The 18,634-nt window shown below is 49.1% G+C and overlaps 1 protein-coding gene across 2 annotated transcripts in view; it reads right to left on the bottom strand.

The window, feature by feature from the left end:
* Positions 1-17,774, bottom strand: part of CLNS1A (chloride nucleotide-sensitive channel 1A) — a 21,375-nt gene extending 3,601 nt beyond the window's left edge. The window contains exons 1-7 of one of the 2 annotated variants that reach the window (XM_074168746.1): positions 17,606-17,769; positions 14,849-14,985; positions 10,801-10,911; positions 9,957-10,067; positions 7,968-8,141; positions 1,399-1,483; positions 957-1,029 (exon numbers count right to left, since the gene is read on the bottom strand). In XM_074168746.1, coding sequence (XP_074024847.1) covers positions 1,416-1,483; positions 7,968-8,141; positions 9,957-10,067; positions 10,801-10,911; positions 14,849-14,985; positions 17,606-17,754 — 750 coding nt within the window. In that variant the 5' untranslated portion in view covers positions 17,755-17,769 and the 3' untranslated portion in view covers positions 957-1,029; positions 1,399-1,415. Of the gene's footprint in view, positions 1-956; positions 1,030-1,398; positions 1,484-7,967; positions 8,142-9,956; positions 10,068-10,800; positions 10,912-14,848; positions 14,986-17,605 lie in introns of those variants that run through there. The other variant, XM_074168738.1, reaches the window with a different exon arrangement.
* Positions 17,775-18,634: the final 860 nt, after the last annotated feature.

The following is an 18,634-nucleotide window of genomic DNA, read 5'->3' as shown; positions in this document are numbered from 1 at the left end:
ATGGGCAGGGACACCTCCACTAGAGCAGGTTGCTCAAAGCCCCATCCAGCCTGGCCTTGAACACCTCCAGGGATGGGGCAGCCACAGCTTCTCTGGGCAGCCAGTGTCTCACCACCCTCATAGGAAAGAATTTATTCCTAATATCTAATCTAAAACTCCCCTCTTCCAGTTTGAAGCCATTACCCCTTGTCCTATCGCTCCACCCCCCTGATCAAGAGTCCCTCCCCAGCTTTCCTGGAGCCCCTTTAGGGACTGGGACTCTAAGGTCTCCCCAGAGCCTTCTCTTCTCCAGGCTGAACCCCCCCAACTCTCTCAGCCTGTCCTCACAGCAGAGGGGGGGGATGGTCCAGCCCTCCCAGCATCTCTGTGGCCTCCTCTGGCCCCACTCCAACAGGTCCACGCCTCTCCTGTGCTGAGGACTCCAAAGCTGGACACAGTGCTCCAGGTGGGGTCTCATGAGAGCGGAGTAAAAGGGTTTTTGTGGCCCCTTCCTCCCCTGCCCCTCTCCTTTTCCCTCCCCCAAGCTTTTGGCTGTCCGCCCCACAACTGTTTTCTCCGGCATTTCAAGCGGGACAGTTCTGCGCTCGCAGTCTCACTTCCCAGGGAGGTAGAAGAAGCAGGACAAGGCCCCATCTCTCCAGCAGCACGTGCAAACTGGGCGCCAGTGGGCACTGCTGAAGCAGGGGTGGAATCACACCCCCGCTGTGCCCGTGCGGCACCACAAACACAGTCCCAGAAGAAGCTGCTCTTCTTCTCCCACCCAGCGCCAAAGAGGAAACGCTGGCACATCTCGTAATGCCACTAACAGGAGAAAAGCAGTACGGGTGACGGTGGGCAAGAGGGGACACTGGCACAACAACCTGGGCAGGGTGTTGTCTCTACATTGTGTGTTTCTGACAACAATCCCATCCCGATTGCTCAGTAACTTTACCGGGAACTGTTCCTGCTCCGCTTACAGTGAAGGAAGAGATGGACTCACGGCGCTGTCAAGTGTTCTGCCCCCTGGAAAGGCTTGGGAAATCTTGCACACTAAGGGTGAAATAATGGATACTAAGGACAGTAACTTCCCAACAATGGCTCCAGCATTTATGTATCAGCATCTAAGAGCCTTTGAGCTCGGATCATTCTTAATTTACCAATGAGCTGACCTGTCTTCTACACAGGCACATCCACACAGCACGATGGTTGATACCAACAGGCAATTTTGGACAGATTACTGAATATCTTTCCATACTCGTGATAACTACAGCTACCTTTTCCTTCTCTAAATCGCCATCATCCTGATATCACAAGACACTTCCCGCAGGAGGTCTGGGATCACGTGCGTTATACAAACTAGAGAGACAGAAGGCTCTGCAGGACTGAAAAGCATTGTTGGTGGAAGACAGAAGAACTTACAGCGGCGGATGTCCTCCTCAGTGATCCACTTCTGCGTCTTCAAACTGCCCCGCAACTACTGGCGCTATGTCCACCTCCATCCCATCTGGAAAACAACAGGCAATGCTGGGTATCACAGAATCACAGAATGATATGGGGTTGGAAGGGACCTCTGGAGATCATCTAGGCCAACCCCTCTGCCAAAGCCGGGCCACCCAGAGCAGGTTGCACAGGAACGTGTCCAGGCAGGTTTTGAATGTCTCCAGAGAAGGAGACGCCACCACCTCTCTGGGCAGCCTGTTCCAGGGCTCTGCCACCCTCAAAGTGAAGAAGTTCCTCCTCATCTTTAGATGGAGCCTCTTCTGTTCAAGTTTGTGCCCATTTCCTCTTGTCCTGTCACTGGGCACCACTGAAAAAAGACTGGTCCCATCCTCCTGACACCCACCCTTTAAGTATTTATAGGTGTTGATCAGATCCCCCCTCAGCCTTCTCCAGACTAAAAAGACCCAAGTCCCTCAGCCTTTCCTCCTAAGAGAGATGCTTCAGGCCCCTCATCATCTTTGTAGCCCTAATTATCACAGGAAAGAGAGCGAGCGCCCTCTGTTGACAAGAGGCGGCCAGAGCAGGAAACTCCTTTGCTGAATTTCTGAAGGCGGCCCAAGGAAACACTAAGGAGCTCACAAGTCGCTGGTCTTGTTCCAGCTCGATCTGTGGGTCACTTAAAGATGTCACCTACAACCTCGTCTCACCCCATCTTATTAAAAGGCTTAAATACCGGATTTAAACTATTTAATTTCTTAAATGAAGTTTCAGTGTAACAAATGCCATGATTCCTTTTAAAAGCTTTAATTAATTGTGCTCTACCAGAAAGAAGCTTGATCCTGTTCTGAAACCGCTCTCAGCAATCATAATTTTGGAGAAAAAAAAAAAGAACAATTGGTTTATGTTACAATGTCAAAAAATAATAGAATTCTGAAACTGAGCAGCCCTGGGGATATCAATAATTGTAGCAAACCATAAAGCAGAACCGTAGCAAATAAGATCAGGAAGGCAAATAAAAACTGATGAAGATGGCTTTGAGACATGTGACATGTCTGCTGTTCAATTTATCTTAATTTTCATCATTTCGGGGGTCAGCAACCTGACAAAATTTTCAGATGAAGGCCACTGCTAAAACAGGAGTATATCACCTAGGTTATCTTTACATTATATAAATTTATTCGAAGTCATGGACCAAAGAGAACCTGTAAACAACTGACAAGGCAAAGAAAGATTAAAAAAAAAATCACCGATGTGGATCAGAGCAGATTAGTTATGATTCTGTTGACTATTCTAGACAAGCTGAGAGCTAGAAATCCACAACAGCCACACCATTTTTCATCCTTCAAAAATGCCAAGCCCTACTAAAAACTGAGATTTATATCCAAAAAAAAGAAGTAATGCTACTAAACTACTTCCCCATTCTTCTCCCAGGTAACATATTGCTCCAGGGAAAACAGCATGGAGAAAAGGCAAATTTTGAGAAACTGGGGGTTTTTTCCAACAAAAGGAAACCTTACTCCTTAAATATATATTTGAACAATCAGTAGCGTTAAGAGACGGCATCCTTCAGAAAAGCAGATTTTTAAAAAATCTGTTCCAGTCTATTTCAATGATTCTGAATTCACACTGAACTCTGTAAAGAGAATTATTAACTTACAATTTAGGATATTAAAAAAAATATACAGTATTACCTGTTTAGAGTGCAAATGCTTCCTAATCCCAGTGTAGACATTTTTTTTAATCTTAAATCAACTTCACCCTACCACTTTTCCGGGGAATCATAGAATCATAGAATCATAGAATCATAGAATGGCTAGAGTTGGAAAGGACCTTAAAGATCATCTAGTTCCAACCCCCCTGCCATGGGCAGGGACACCTCTCACTAGAGCAGGTTGCTTAAAGCCCCATCCAGCCTGGCCTTGAACACTTCCAGGGATGGGGCATCCACAACTTCCCTGGGCAACCTGTTCCAGTGCCTCACCACCCTCACTGTAAAGAATTTCTTCCTTATATCTAATCTAAATCTCTTCTCTTCCAATTTAAAACCATTGCCCCTTGTCCTGTCACCACTCTTCCTGACAAAGAGTCCCTCTTCAGCTCTTCTGTAGGCTCCCTTCAGGTATTGATAGGCTGTTATAAGGTCTCCCCGGAGCCTTCTCTTCTCCAGGCTGAACAACCCCAGCTCTCTCAGTCTGTCTTCATAGGAGAGGTGCTCCATCCCTCTGATCATCCTCGTGGCTCTCCGCTGGACCCGTTCCAACAGGTCCATGTCCTTTCTGTGTTGAGGACTCCAAAGCTGGACACAGTACTCCAGGAGGGGTCTCACGAGCGCAGAGTAGAGGGGCAGAATCACCTCGCGAGACCTGCTGGCCACACTTCTCCTGATGCAGCCCAGGACACGGTTGGCTCTCTGGGCTGCCAGTGCACACTGCCTGCTCATGTTGAGCTTCTCATCCATAAGCACTCCCAAGTCCTTCTCCTCGGGGCTGCTCTCCAGCCATTCTCCACCCAACTTGTATTTGTGCCTGGGGTTGCCACGTCCCAGGTGCAGGACCCTGCACTTGGCTTGGTTGAACTTCATGCAATTTGCACGAGCCCACCTCTCCAGCCTGTCTAGGTCCCTCTGGATGGCATCCCTTCCCTCCAGCGTGTCAACTGCGCCACCGAGCTTGGTGTCATCAGCAAACTTGCTGAGGGTGCACTCTATCCCACTGTCCATGTCACCGACAAAGATGTTAAACAGTACTGGTCCCAGTACCGACCCCTGCGGAACACCACTCGTTACTGGCCGCCACCTGGACATTGAGCCATTGATTGTAACCCTTTGGATGCGGCCATCCAGCCAGTTCCCTATCCACCGAGTGGTCCATCCATCGAATCCATGAGTTTCCAATTTTGAGACCAGGATGTCGTGCGGGACAGTGTCAAATGCTTTGCATAAGTCCAGGTAAATGACGTCAGTCGCTCTGCCCTTGTCTACCAAGTCTGTGGCAGTATTGTAAAAGGCCACCAAATTTGTCAGGCACGATTTGCCCTTGGTGAAGCCATGTTGGCTGTTTCCAATCACTTCTTTATTCTCCATGTGCCTTAGCAAGGATTTCAGGAGGATCTGCTCCATGATCTTGCCAGGCACAGAGGTGAGACTGACCGGCCTGTAGTTTCCCGGGTCTTCTTTGTTTCCTTTTTTGAATATTGGAGTTATGTTCCCTTTTTTCCAGTCAGTGGGAACTTCACCAGACTGCCACGATTTCTCAAATATGATGGAGAGGGGCTTAGCAACTTCGTCCGCCAGTTCTCTCAGGACCCGTGGATGGATTTCATCAGGTCCCATGGACTTATGCACCTTCAGGTTCTTTAAGAGGTCTCGAACCTCGTCTTCTTGTACTGTGGGTGCTTCTTCATTCCCAGAGCCCCTGTTCTTGCCCTTCGTGACTTGGGCAGTGTGGTTAGGGCCCTTGCCAGTGAAGACTGAGGCAAAGAAGTCATTCAGTAGCTCAGCCTTATCCACATCCTGGGTGACCAGGTCTCCCGTTTCCTTCCGGAGGGGACCCACAGCTTCCCTCGTCTTATTTTTATCCCTGATATATCTATAGAAGTTCTTCTTGTTATTTTTCACATCCCTGGCTAGATTTAGTTCTGCCTGGGCTTTCGCTTGCCTGATCAGGTTTCTGGTGACTCGGACAGCTTCTCTGTATTCTTCCCAGTCTACCTTTCCCTGCTTCCACCCTCTATAGGCCTCCTTTTTGGTCCTGAGTTTGTCCAGCAGTTCCTTGTTCATCCACGCCGGCCTACTGGCTATTTTGCCCGATTTCTTCTTTTTTGGGATGCACCTCTCCTGAGCTTGGAGGAGGCAATCCTTAAATACCACCCAGCTTTTTTGGGCCCCTCTCCCTTCCAGTTCTTTTTCCCACGCTACCTTACCAATCAGATCTCTCAGGAGATCAAAGTCTGCTCTTTTGAAGTCCAGGGTAGCCAGCTTGCTGCGCACCCTCCTTGCTGCCTTATGAATCTTGAATTCTATCATCTCATGGTCACTGCAGCCGAGGCTACCCTTGAACTTGACATTCCCGACCAGCCCCTCCTTGTTGGTGAGGACAAGGTCCAGCACTGCTCCTTTCCTCGTTGGTTCCTCTATTATTTGCAGAAGAAAGTTGTCGTCGACATATTCTAAGAACTTCCTGGATTTCCTGTGCTCTGCTGTGTTGTCCTTCCAACAGATGTCGGGGTGGTTGAAGTCCCCCATGAGGACCAGAGCGTGTGAGCGCGATGCTGCCCCTATCTGTTTGTAGAGGGCCACATCCTCGCTGTCACTTTGATCTGGTGGCCTGTAGCAGACTCCTACTGTAACATCACCTGCCCCCGTGCTCCCTTTAATCCTGACCCATAAGCTCTCTGTCTTGTCTTCACCCATCCCCAGGTGAAGCTCCATACATTCCAGCTGGTCCTTGACATAGAGGGCAACACCCCCTCCCCTTCTGCCCAGCCTGTCCTTCCTGAAGAGCTTGTAACCTTCCATTCGAACACTCCAGTCGTAAGAGCCATCCCACCACGTCTCGGTGATGCCAATAATGTCGTAGCCCTGGAGGCGTGCGCACATCTCTAACTCCTCTTGTTTGTTCCCCATGCTGCGTGCATTTGTGTAAAGGCACTTCAGCTGGGTGCCTAAAGGGGCCGACTTATTAGCTGAGATGGCAGGTTGAAGGCTCTCTTTGAGTTTTTTTCTGCTCAACCTACGCTTAACCCCCTCCCCCTTCGATCCTAGTTTAAAGCCCTTTCAACAAGCCCCGCCAACTCACTTGCCAGTATCTTTCTCCCCTTCTGAGACAGGTGTACTCCATCTGTTGCTATCCGACTCGGTGCCATATAAAATTCCCTGAGTTCAGAATACCCAAAATTTCGGTGATGGCACCAGTTTCTGAGCCACTTGTTTATCGCAGTTGCCTTTTTGTTTCTTTCAGGATTTCCTCCTGCAACTAAGGGTATTGCTGAAAAAATTACCTGTGCCCCTGATCCCTCAACCAGTTTTCCCAGTGTCTTAAAGTCCTTTATGATTGTTTTTAATTTCCTGGATGTATTATATACATCATCACTGCCTACCTGAAAAACTACAAGGGGGTAATAGTCAGAAGGGTTGACTAGAGCAGGAACTTTGTCCAACACGTCCCTGACCCGTGCCCCAGGGAGGCAGCAGACTTCCCTGTGAAGCGGGTCAGGACGGCATATTGGTCCCTCTGCCCCCTTCAATAGAGAGTCACCCACAACGATGACCCTTCTGCTTTTCCTTCTTGAACTAGTTGTGATGCCAGGTTTGCGGCGACGTGGTCTTTCTGGCACATCCTGCCTAGTTGTACCATCCTCCTCTCCAACAGTCAATTCCTCCTGCAGGATTCCATACCGGTTCTGCAGGGGTAACTGGGGAGGTGGGAGAGGCAGGGAGGGGATTCGCCTGCTTCGCCGACTAGGGACCTGTTTCCATTCCCCCTCTTCTCTGAGATCCCCTTCTACTGTCGGGCGAGAGATGGGGAGAGGGTCCTCTGGCTTATGTGGGGCCTCAACATGTTCTTTTATTTTCAGGGAGTGGGCCCACCAGTCAATCTCCCTCTCACATTCCCTGATACTCCTCAACCTTTCCACTTCCTCCTTCAGCTCAACCACCAGGCCGAGGAGGTCATTCACCTGTTCACATCTGACACAGGTGTCATCACCACTACCCTCCATGGCAAGGGCCAGGCCTCGGCACTCCCTGCAGCCCGAGGCCTGGACACCCACGTGTTTGCGTGGGGCCTCTGTCTGGGTGCCCACAGCTTTCTTGGCAATAGCCTTTGACCTAGTTCTAGCCATGGCTGGATGTGTGCAAGCAAGAGGCAGTGGAAAGGTCAGTTGGAGCGAGGAATTGAACTTACCTTGCACAACGGCAGAGGCTCAGGACCCAGCTGTACAAGTTGCAGCGGCGTTAGGCACCGACCAGGACACCCACCCAGCAACTGGTTGCTGCTCGGTGGGCAGAAGCTAGCTTCTGCCCTCCCCCGGGGCTTCTTATAGGATGGCGGTGTGATGGGCCGCGGGAGGCGCTGGCTCCGCCCAGGCTTAGTCAGCAGCCGGCCCACCAGCTGTCAGCCCCCACCACGTGGAGGAGGCTTTGCCCGGCGACAAAAAAGCCCCAAAAAGAGCTTTCCCTCGGCCTTTTCAGCTACAGATCGCTACTCCCAGCGCAGTCTTACCTGCCCTGGAGCTGGTCTCCGTCGCAATGACCGTTAGGTACGTTAATGGCTTGTTTAAATGTGCCGCGGGAGGCGCTGGCTCCGCCCAGGCTTAGTCAGCAGCCGGCCCACCAGCTGTCAGCCCCCACCACGTGGAGGAGGCTTTGCCCGGCGACAAAAAAGCCCCAAAAAGAGCTTTCCCTCGGCCTTTTCAGCTACAGATCGCTACTCCCAGCGCAGTCTTACCTGCCCTGGAGCTGGTCTCCGTCGCAATCACACCAGGAAATCCTGGCCAGACTGGAGAATCACTGTTTTCATATATTTTAGTAAAAGAAAAGCATTTCTTACCTTCAAACTCCCTTATCGAGTCTTCTGTTCTCACTCCCGCCATGTTGTACTGGCTGCTGACGGACTGGGCTAACATGCCTTCTAACCTCTCCAGAGTGGCCTGACCTTCTGCGGTTAAATGCGACAATCCTTCTTCGTAAGTGTAAAAGCTTGGAATGTCACCTTGTTCCAGCTCTGCAAAAACAAGTTTACGTTTATCAGACCTGAGTTCAGGAGCCCGGATCAAGCAGGGGTGGAGGAACAGGACAACAGCTCGGCAAGTTATGCTAAAATTAACAGACTGAGATTAAAAGGCTACTTATATCGGTTACGGAACATACAGAGTGATCTCAACCGACCACACCATGTCAATGGCACTGAACTTGTGCCAGCATATCCACTGGGAACAGGAAAGGCTGACATTTGTGCCTTTGGGCTTTTGAATCATAGAATGGTTTGGGTTAGAAGGGACCTTAAAGATCATCAAGTTCCACCCTCCTGCCATGGGCAGGGACACCTCCCACTAGACCAGGTTGCTCAAAGCCCCATCCAACCTGGCCTTGAACACCTCCAGGGATGGGGCAGCCACAGCTTCTCTGGGCAGCCAGTGTCTCACCACCCTCACAGGAAAGAATTTATTCCTAATATCTAATCTAAAACTCCCCTCTTCCAGTTTGACCTATCGCTCCACCCCCTGATCAAGAGTCCCTCCCCAGCTTTCCTGGAGCCCCTTTAGGGACTGGAAGGGGCTCTAAGGTCTCCCCGGAGCTTTCTCTTCTCCAGGCTGAACACCCCCCAACTCTCTCAGCCTGTCCTCACAGCAGAGGGGCTCCAGCCCTCGGATCATCTCCGTGACCTCCTCTCAACCTGTTCCAACAGGTCCACATCCTTCTTATGTTGGGGCCCCAGAGCTGGGAGCAGTTCTCCAGGTGGGGTCAAGAACAATGTTTTTGCTGAATTCCAGTGATTTCTGACAGCTAAACTACACATCTTCTGCAGATTTCCAAGGCTTTACATTGTTTCTGTGGCATAAAGAATGTTTCAGCAAGATAAACAAGGAACTTCTTAACAGCCCAAACCATTCTCATGACAGATACTCTAGAAGAAGTTCCAGGTATCCAGGAGCTGGTAGGTCACAACAACCCCAGGCAACGCTACAGGCTTGGGGAAGAGTGGCTGGAAAGCTGCCCAGCAGAAAAGGACCTGGGGGTATTGGTGGACAGCCGGCTTAACATGAGCCAGCAGTGTGCCCAGGTGGCCAAGAAGGCCAACGGCATCCTGGCCCGTATCAGGAATAGCGTGGCCAGCAGGAGTAGGGAAGTGATGGTGCCTCTGTACTCGGCACTGGTGAGGCCTCACCTCGAGTGCTGTGTTCAGTTCTGGGCCCCTCACTACAGGAAGGACATTGAGCTGCTGGAGCGTGTCCAGAGGAGAGCCACCAAGCTGGGGAGAGGTCTAGAGAACAAGTCTCATGAGGAGAGGCTGAGGGAACTGGGCATGTTTAGTTTGGAGAAGAGGAGGCTGAGGGGGGACCTCATTGCCCTCTACAACTACCTGAAAGGAGGTTGTAGAGAGGTGGGTGTTGGCCTCTTCTCCCAAGGGAATAATGACAGGACCAGAGGAAATGGTCTGAAGTTGGGGCAGGGGAGGTTTAGATTAGATATTAGGAAGAATTACTTTACTGAGAGAGTGGTCAGGCACTGGAACAGCCTGCCCAGGGAGGTGGTGGAGTCGCCATCCCTGGAGGTATTTAAGAAGCGTGTAGACATGGCCCTTCAGGGCATGCTCTAGTGCCCGAGATGGTTGGTTTGTGTCTGTCTGTGGGTGGGGTGGGGTGTGGTTGTGGGTGCTTGTTTTGTGTGGGTTTTGTTTTTGTTCTGGTTTTGGTGTTTGGTGTGTTTGGTTTTTTTTGGTTTTGTTTGTTTGGTTTTGTGGTTGGACTCAATGGTCTCAAAGGTCCCTTCACAGATTCTGTGATTCTGTATTTCAAAAGAAAGAACTGTTACGAACCACGAGCCTCAACATCGTACTCCTCCCCTTCGTAATCGTTGTCTGAATCTTCATCGTCTGGGTCTGGATGCAGAGCTTGGCATTCACACATCGCTGAGAACATGGCTTCCACTGCAGGAACACAAACAAACACAAACCTCCCTCGTTTCTCCACCAACACTCCACAACAACAAGCAAGAAATCCTGGCCCGAGTGACCAAAGAGATTGAGAATATTCCTTTACCAAAAACCACCACTGAATTCATATTCGAAAACATCATCTAAGGAGCCACGCAAGAAACAAACCAGGTTTCCCGATTCCAGCCCAGTGCTTTATCCTCTTAAGAGCACTTTCCCATTACTTCACTGATGAAAAAGGCTTATCTTTGGACAATTCAGCCTGTGGTTACCCCCCGCAGGATTCCTTGCGGCATCTAATACATAAAATTCTTAAAACTTGGATACAACTAAGCTCCACACCAGTTGGGATACAACCGCTTTCCAGCACCTGGACATTAGTATGTTCTTAATAAAATCGTCGCTGACTCCCGATATCACTGAATTTGTAATTAAGAAAATGTTTCCCATATAAGTTCTCTGTGAATGTATATAGAGGATTATCTGAGTCATGGATTTATACTTAAAAGTCTCTATTTTAAAGCACTGGATTTTTCCTTGAGAAGTGGCTCCTTGAAATATTCCAGTTTCAGCAAGATAAAACAATTTGCTTTGTTCTTGTCAGCACACAGAAATCAAGTAAGTAGAGAAGGACACTAAAGAATCACTTAATTTACATCCCTCTACCGAGTGTCTTCCACATATAGCCAGGACTTTAAGTTAAACCGCGATTTCCCTCTTCACTTACAGGCTGATTTGTCGCTAGGTACAAATCTGAATTCCGCAATTGGTTCAGCATCGTCATCACTGTCTTCCTCCTCCTCCCCTTCAGCCACGGGAGGCTCTTTTGTCCCCTCTTCTGTAGGAAATTGAAAGATTTAAGAGAAACATGTTTATTTTCTCAAAAAAAGTCATATTTGTTTATTCTTTCAGGAACACACAGGTAATAAATCAGAAACCCGGACACAAGAAGGGCAACGAAGCTGGTGAGGGGCCTGGAGAACAAGTCTTATGAGGAGAGGTTGGGGGTGTTCAGCCTGGAGAAAAGGAGGCTGAGGAGAGACATTATCACTCTCTACAACTCCCTGAAAGGAGGGTGTAGCCAAGGGGGGGGTCGGTCTCTCCTCCCGAGGAACACATGATAGGACAAGAGGAAATGGCCTGAAGTTGTGCCAGGGGAGGTTCAGATTGGATATCAGGAAAAATATTTACACTGCAAGGGTTATTAAGCCTTGGAATGGGCTGCCCAGGGAAGTGGTTGAGGCACCATCCCTGGAGGGATTCAGAAGACGGGTTGACACGGTGCTTAGTGACATGGTTTAGTGATGATTTTTTTACCAGAGTTAGGTTGATGGTTGGACTGGATGATCTTAAAGGTCCCTTCCAACCTAGACAATTCTATGATTCTAACCTGTGAGAGGCACCAACACACCCACTCCCATCCACGTTACTGATACCACCTCGACAGCTCTTGCAACGCACACGAAAACTTCTCTATTTATAATTTTAGGACTTTAGATTTCTGCAATGGCCACACGATGTAGTCACATACTTCAGGAAAACTGCCTGATTCTTATTAAAAACAACCGTGCTCAAAATCCCCCCCCAATTCACAATCATTATCATTTACTTGCGCTATGCTCTATATGTATTTTTTTTTTTTAAAACCACATGAATTTTACAGATCCTTAACGCTACTGTCATGAAATCAACCCGCTTCCGGTCTGGCCTCTTCCAGAGGACTCTGACATTTACAGAAGATCTTGACTCGATTTCTGCCATTGCTTGCCAGCCAACAAGACGTCAGAGATAGAAAGCGCACCCAGAGCCAGTGACAACTGTGGGCAAAACCGTGCTTCCCAACGCCTGTGCACAGGTGAGGAACAAAACAACATTTTATTTCCTGTAAATATTAAAGCCACAAAGAAGATGGTTTCAGTTCACAGAATCACAGAATGATATGAGGTTGGAAGAGACCTCTGGAGATCATCCAGTCCAACCCCCCTGCCAGAGCAGGGCCACCCAGAGCAGGTTGCACAGGAACATGTCCAAGCGGGGTTTGGATGTCTCCAGAGACAGAGACTCCACCATCTCTCTGGGCAGCCTGTTCCAGGGCTCTGCCACCCCTGAAGTGAAGAACTTCCTGGAAGTTCTTCCTGGAAGTTGTGGATGCCCCATCCCTGGAAGTGTTAAAGGCCAGGCTGGATGGGGCTTTGAGCAACCTGCTCTAGTGGAGGTGTCCCTGCCCATGGCAGGGGGGTTGGAACTCGATGATCTTTAAGGTCCCTTCCAACTCTAACCATTCTAGGATTCTATGATTCCTCCTCATCTTTAGGTGGAACTTCTTATGTACAAGTTTGTGCCCATTTCCTCTTGTCCTATCCCTGGGCACCACTGAAAAAAGACTGGCCCCATCCTCCTGACACCCACCCTTTAAGTATTTATAAGCATTGATCAGATCCCCCCTCAGTCTTCTCCAGACTAAAAAGACCCAAGTCCCTCAGCCTTTCCTCATAAAAGAGATGCTCCAGGTCCCTCATCATCTTGGGAGCCCTCTGCTGTACCCTCTCCAGCAGTTCCCTGTCCTTCTTGAACTGGGGAGCCCAGAACTGGACACAGTACTCGAGATGGGGCCTCACCAGGGCAGAGAAGAGGGGGAGGATGACCTCCCTTGACCTGCTGGTCACACTCTTCTTGATGCACCCTAGTTCATCACTTAGTGGCTGGGGACACTGCACTGACAGCCTCAAAACCGCAGAATTCTTTTCTGCAGAAAAAGAGGAATACAGTTAAGGCTCTTCCACTGAGAGTAGCTTTTATCACAAACAACTGGCACAGCCAAGAATATGAAGAAGCCAAGAAGCTGCCCACCAGCTGCCCCCAGAAATGAAGTCTCCAAGGAAGCCACACAATCCTTTTCCAACTGACACCCGTGGGCACAGCTTGTTACTGCCAAGTCCAGCTCTTTGTTTTCAATGAAGCCAACCCTCTGATTGCCTTTTCTAAAAAAAGGGGCGAGGACGAGGCATATACACACAGAGAATGCAACAAAAACTTGCAGAGGAGGAACAAAATGTACACGGCCCAACGAAGAAATGAAACCTCCTGCAGCCAAAGAAGTGGAGAGATTTGGGTTTAACACTATTCAGCGGTTACAATCCTGGGCCAGGGGTAAACTTGAAAACTAAACAAACCTTCCGCTTGCTGTAGATGATTTACTGTAGCCAGAGTTGATAGATTTTAAAAAATAAAACAGCAACGAAAAACCTCACAAAAATCAGTCTATTAAGGATTTATAGATAAGAACTATCACAGGATATCCCCATTTTCAAACACCTTTCTTCAGACTAGGCTCTGGTAACTTCAAATAAAGACAAAGGAAAATAAAGGAAGAAGAACCAAGAGGTGCACGCACACATTCTCTGATGATTTGTGGTGACAGATTGTCAGAGAACGTCACTAATATGAGAGGGAAATAAAGAAAAGTATTAATAGCTTAAAAACGCCTCTGCCTCCTCAGAGGCTTGTCAGTACTATCAGTATATAGACTATTTAAAGAAAAATTAAAAGCCAGACTTTAACTACAACGACTAGTGGGCATGAAGGGGAAAGGAAACCTGCTCAACACTTAACACTCGCTACTCTTCAATCGAGATGGCAGTTTACCACACTCTCAAAATATGAACAGGTCTGACGGAAGAAAACAATCAATACATCAAAACCAGAAAATTTCCATAGAAAAAAATGAAGCAGAAAGCTTGTTTTTTCTAGGTCAAAGCAAGACTGGTCAAAAGGCCAGTTCTGGGTTCACCTACAAAGACCCATTAAGCCTGGTAACACGAGCTATCGCCGTATTTTTTAAGCAAGCTGCGGGAGAAAATGAATGAACGCCCGCAGGCTAATGGGAATCAGCAGGAATTCATAAAGGCTGGAGAGGGTAACAACATTAACATAAATTCAATAAAGCAAAAATGATACTTGACCTGGAATCACGGGGAGAGAGCAGAGGAACTAATTTATTTAAAATGAGTGTAAGAGAGCAGAGAGCCAATTTTCAGCGACTCCAGCTGTACATACTCGCATGCTGAGAGCTCAACGGTAGAGAAGTGACTCTAAACAAGAGCAAAGCTATACTTCTGTGTCCAGTTTTGGGCCCCTTACCACAAAAAGCACATTGAGGTGCTGGAGTGTGTCCAGAGAAGGGCAATGGAGCTGGTGAGGGGTCTGGAGAATAAGTCTTGTGAAGAGCAGCTGAGGGAGCTGGGAGTGTTCAGCCTGGAGAAAAGGAGGCTGAGGGGAGACCTTCTCACTCTCTCCAACTCCCTGAAAGGAGGGTGTAGCCAAGGGGGGGTCGGTCTCTTCTCCCAAGGAACAGGCGATGGGATAAGAGGAAACGGCCTCAAGTTGCGCCAGGGGAGGTTCAGATTGGATATTAGGAAAAATATTTACACTGCAAGGGTTATCAAGCCTTGGAATGGGCTGCCCAGGGAAGCAGTTGAGGCACCATCCCTGGAGGGATTCAAAAGACGGGTTGACACAGTGCTTAGAGACATGGTTTAGTGATGGTTTTTATCAGAGTTAGATTGATGGTTGGACTAGATGATCTTAAAGGTCCCTTCCAACCTAGACAATTCTATGATTCTAAAGTAACTATCCTTCAGAGAAACGAAAAAGAAAACACAAGCTATTACTTGAATGAAGCATATCATTTTTAAAAACAGAATTTACTCTCTTTGAAGAAAAAAATCATGCCTCTCAGGACCACGCGGGAGCACTAAGCAACACTCCGGGCGTACCTTCGAACTTGGCATTCACCATGACGTACAAGTGCTCGCACGGGAAGGCGCTCAGGTCCCTGGAGACGGCGTGTAAACTTATGGTGGGATAATCCAAGGAGAAGCCAACTCCGGAGTTTTCCAGCCAAGAAAGGCGACTAACAAGGAGGCAGGGGGGAAAAAAGAGACAAGTTAGAAACTAACAGAGGAATCCAAGATACCCGACTCATGCCTGCAGAAATGCAAATCAACCCCAAAAAAGTGAGTAATTCCAGACAAGGCACTTACCCCGCTCTCAGGTAATACAGTCCTGGACCTGCCCAAACAGGACCTTGCAACAATATAATGGCTGAGGTAAAAGAAACCTACCTTTTCTTAAAGAACACGAAGCTGAGCGCCCTGAACACATTTCAGCTTTATCACATTTACACTAAATCCCGAATTTCTCTCCCTACCTCTTCAATTTTTTCTCCCTATAAATATCTGTCATCCCAAAGCTCACTGCAGAGGTTCCAGAATACGATTAATAACTCAAACTATTAAATGTTCTGTGGTTTTTCAAGATAAAGTGAATACTGAAAGGAAAGTCACGGTTGTATTTTCTGAAGAATCAGAGATCTGATGTGGGTGTAGCCTGTATGTAGAAAAACAACCAGTTCTGTGACCAGCAGAGGTAACAAAGCCAGGTTACGGTTTCCATCCCTTCACAACTTATGTGCTACAACCTCTGCTTCCCCGCATTTCCACTCTCATCCCTGACCACACCAAGAGACAGCATGGGTTGTCACCACTGGGCCGCTACCTCCTTCATATCACAAAGATCCATGTCTTTCCAGTGGCCGAGAAATCAAACCCAAGCTAGTTTTGGGCGTCTGTGATCGATGAGGTCAGACAGCGAACAGAAATACCGAGAGGCAGAAAGCGAGACCTCCATCACACGCAAAACTCAGCTCTCAAGTTTTTCTGGAGGGACAAAACCACTGAGAAGGTCACAGAAGACTCCTTGTCCCAGGAAATCAGGCTGAGAGCAAGAGCTAATGCAGTGGGAGCAAGGAATTTCTTTCCTAGCCTCGATTAGCTAGTTCTAAGCATTTACAGCTGCTGACACAGAGTCAGTACACGGATCCAAAGCCGCATTGTCCGCCCGGTTCTCCCACAGCACGGCACGGCACTCCTGCAGAGGCGTTTTCTATTCATGAGCAGCAAGTGACTCTGGTAAAAGCTCTGCGACGCTCTGGAAACACGTTGGGAAGAAGCTGGCAGGCTTTTATGTGCCTCACACAAAAATGTACTGAAAACAAGTTACAAAGAAACTCAACATTATACATGTTGAGAGCAGACGCTGCACGAACAGAAACCCTTGTATCTGCAACTAAACAACTAAACAAAGCAGTAACTGAAATTCCAGAGAGATTGCTCTCCGAGAGGAATAGAACATCACTAACAAGTTCAGGTGGGGCAAAACCCCCTCAAATAATATTACCTGGTTTATAAACATTTCAGGATCTAAAGGTTTTAAAAGACAATTCACGCCTAAGTATGCATTTTAATGGCATTTTTGTTCTAACAACACTGTTCCACTGTGGAAATATGTTATATTTAGAGTACGTTTCCACGGTTAAGAAAAATTATGTTGCCTTTATAGCAAGCTCTGTTCTTGAACTGTGCAACGCAGGGAGGATTTAAAGGAAATTATAAAGACTTCAGGTAACATCTTCCACAATAATTTAATTTATTTCTGCCTGGTGAGAACACAGAGCGCCCACGTGATTCATGTGACATGAAAGACTTCACAGAACCACAGCAGAAAACCAACAGCCCTGTTTGCTCGCCTGTCAACGGAAGAGAGGTACCATGTGCTTTTCATGTGTCAACCAGCCAGGCTCCCTGGCTGTGCTCTTCACTCTTGCGTTCTTTAAAAACCACTTCCAGCAGGAATAAAAGGGACCCTCCTCAGAGCTTGCCCCTCAGCCCTCTTTGAGAGCCTCCCCCACACAATGGCCCCCCTTATCTGAGTCACAGAACGGTAGGGGTTGGAAGGGACCTTCAGAGATCACCTAGTCCAACCCCCTGCCAAAGCAGGGTCACGCAGAGCAGGTTGGACAGGAACATATCCAGGAGGGTTTTGAGCACCTCCAGAGAAGGAGACTCCACAAACTCTCTGGCAGCCTGTTCCAGGGCTCTGCCACCCTCAAAGTTAAGACATTTTTCCTCATGTTGAGATGGAATTTCCCATGTTCCAGCTTGTGCCCATTGCCCCTTGTCCTGTCACTGGGTACCACTGAAAAAAAGACTGGCCCCATCTTCTTGCCACCTGCCCTTTAGATATTGATAAGCATTGATGAAATCCCCTCTCAGTCTTCTATTCTCCAGGCTGAACAGACCCAGGACTCTCAGCCTTTCCTCTTAAGAGAGATGCTCCAGTCCACTGATCAAAGAAGGATATGGAGGAAGAGGACGTCGAGTCCCCCACATCCCCCTTCGGCCAGGTCCCGTCTGGGGAGACCCCACAGTCCCTTCAGGGGAGGGAGTCCCTCAGGGCGGCCCCACACACCCCGCAGGGGAGAGCACCGTCTCCCCAGCCTGGTCTCTACCAGACCCCAGGGGAGGCCCCTCATAAGCCGGCCCCCCTCAAGAGAAGCCATACAGCCTCCTCACGATGGTTCCTGCCGGGTAGCATCCCCTCAGAGCAGCCCCCGCACCCCGAGGCCTACGGGGCTCCCGCGAATGGTCACACACATCCCCCCCCAACACACGCTCCGTTTCCGCCCCCCTCACCTCTCGGCGATGTACAGCGTTCCGGCGCCCAGGGTGCGCCCCGCCAACACCGCCTCCGTGTCGGGCTGCCGGTGGCGAACGCCCTCGGCCGGTGGCGGGAACCGCTTGAGGAAACTCATGGCGCCGCCACCGCCTCCCTCCTCCACCATGGCTGCCGCCTCCTCCTCCACGGCAGTCGGAAGCGGAAGCGCCGCGGGAGCCGCCGGAAGCGGAACTCCTGACCCTGCCCGGCCTCTCTAGACACGTCTCTATGGTCCCCGCTCCGCCGCCATGTTGGGGCCGTTCCCGCCTTGCCGGCGGCCGTGGTCGGCCCACAGGGGAGGGGACGGTGTTTCTCCTCAAAATGTCCGTGTTCTTGAGGGTGAGTCACAGCCTCTGCCCAGAGCGATGCGGTCTGTGACCCAGGAGCATCCGTCTCGGGCTTTTGAACAAAATTTTTATTATCTGGAACAGAGTAACACAGTGGAGCACTGAGGTGATCACCGACAGCACGGCCCGATGACAGCTAGTGTGGGCAGCGTACGTATTCTGGCCTGTAAATCTCCGTTGGATAGGTGACAAAGGAAAGAAAAAATATCACAGCAGCTTTTTGGTGACTGTTATTAGATGCTGGAAAGGGATGGCTGGCACCCAGTGCCTGGGACACATCGTGCAGTGGTTCACAGGGAGAAGAAAATAAAGTCACAGGGACCTGAATTGCTTAAAGGATCTCCAGCTGATTTCCCGCAGCAGTGGTGAACTTGGAATTGGGAGCCGGTAGCCTTGGGACAGCAGATTGAAGCAACTGCCCCTGGATTTACACCATTTCTGTGGGAAATTTCTCTTCTGGCACATGTCGCTGCAGTGAGAAATGGGGATTACACCAGTAGAGTGTGGGTAAATAAATGGTAACATTCAATCTGCACCGGTGGAGTACGTCGGTGTCAGGGGATGCTCCTGATAACTCCACCACCAATGCAGACATCTCACTGACTTTTCAGGTTGGCACATGCTCCTGCCGTAGCCACGTACTCAGTAAGAGCCCATGCA

This window comes from Numenius arquata, chromosome 1 (assembly GCF_964106895.1).
Source record: "Numenius arquata chromosome 1, bNumArq3.hap1.1, whole genome shotgun sequence".
Classification (NCBI taxonomy): domain Eukaryota; kingdom Metazoa; phylum Chordata; class Aves; order Charadriiformes; family Scolopacidae; genus Numenius; species Numenius arquata.
The sequence above is the reverse complement of the archived record's forward strand: the minus strand, read 5'-3'. Positions and strand labels throughout refer to the sequence as shown.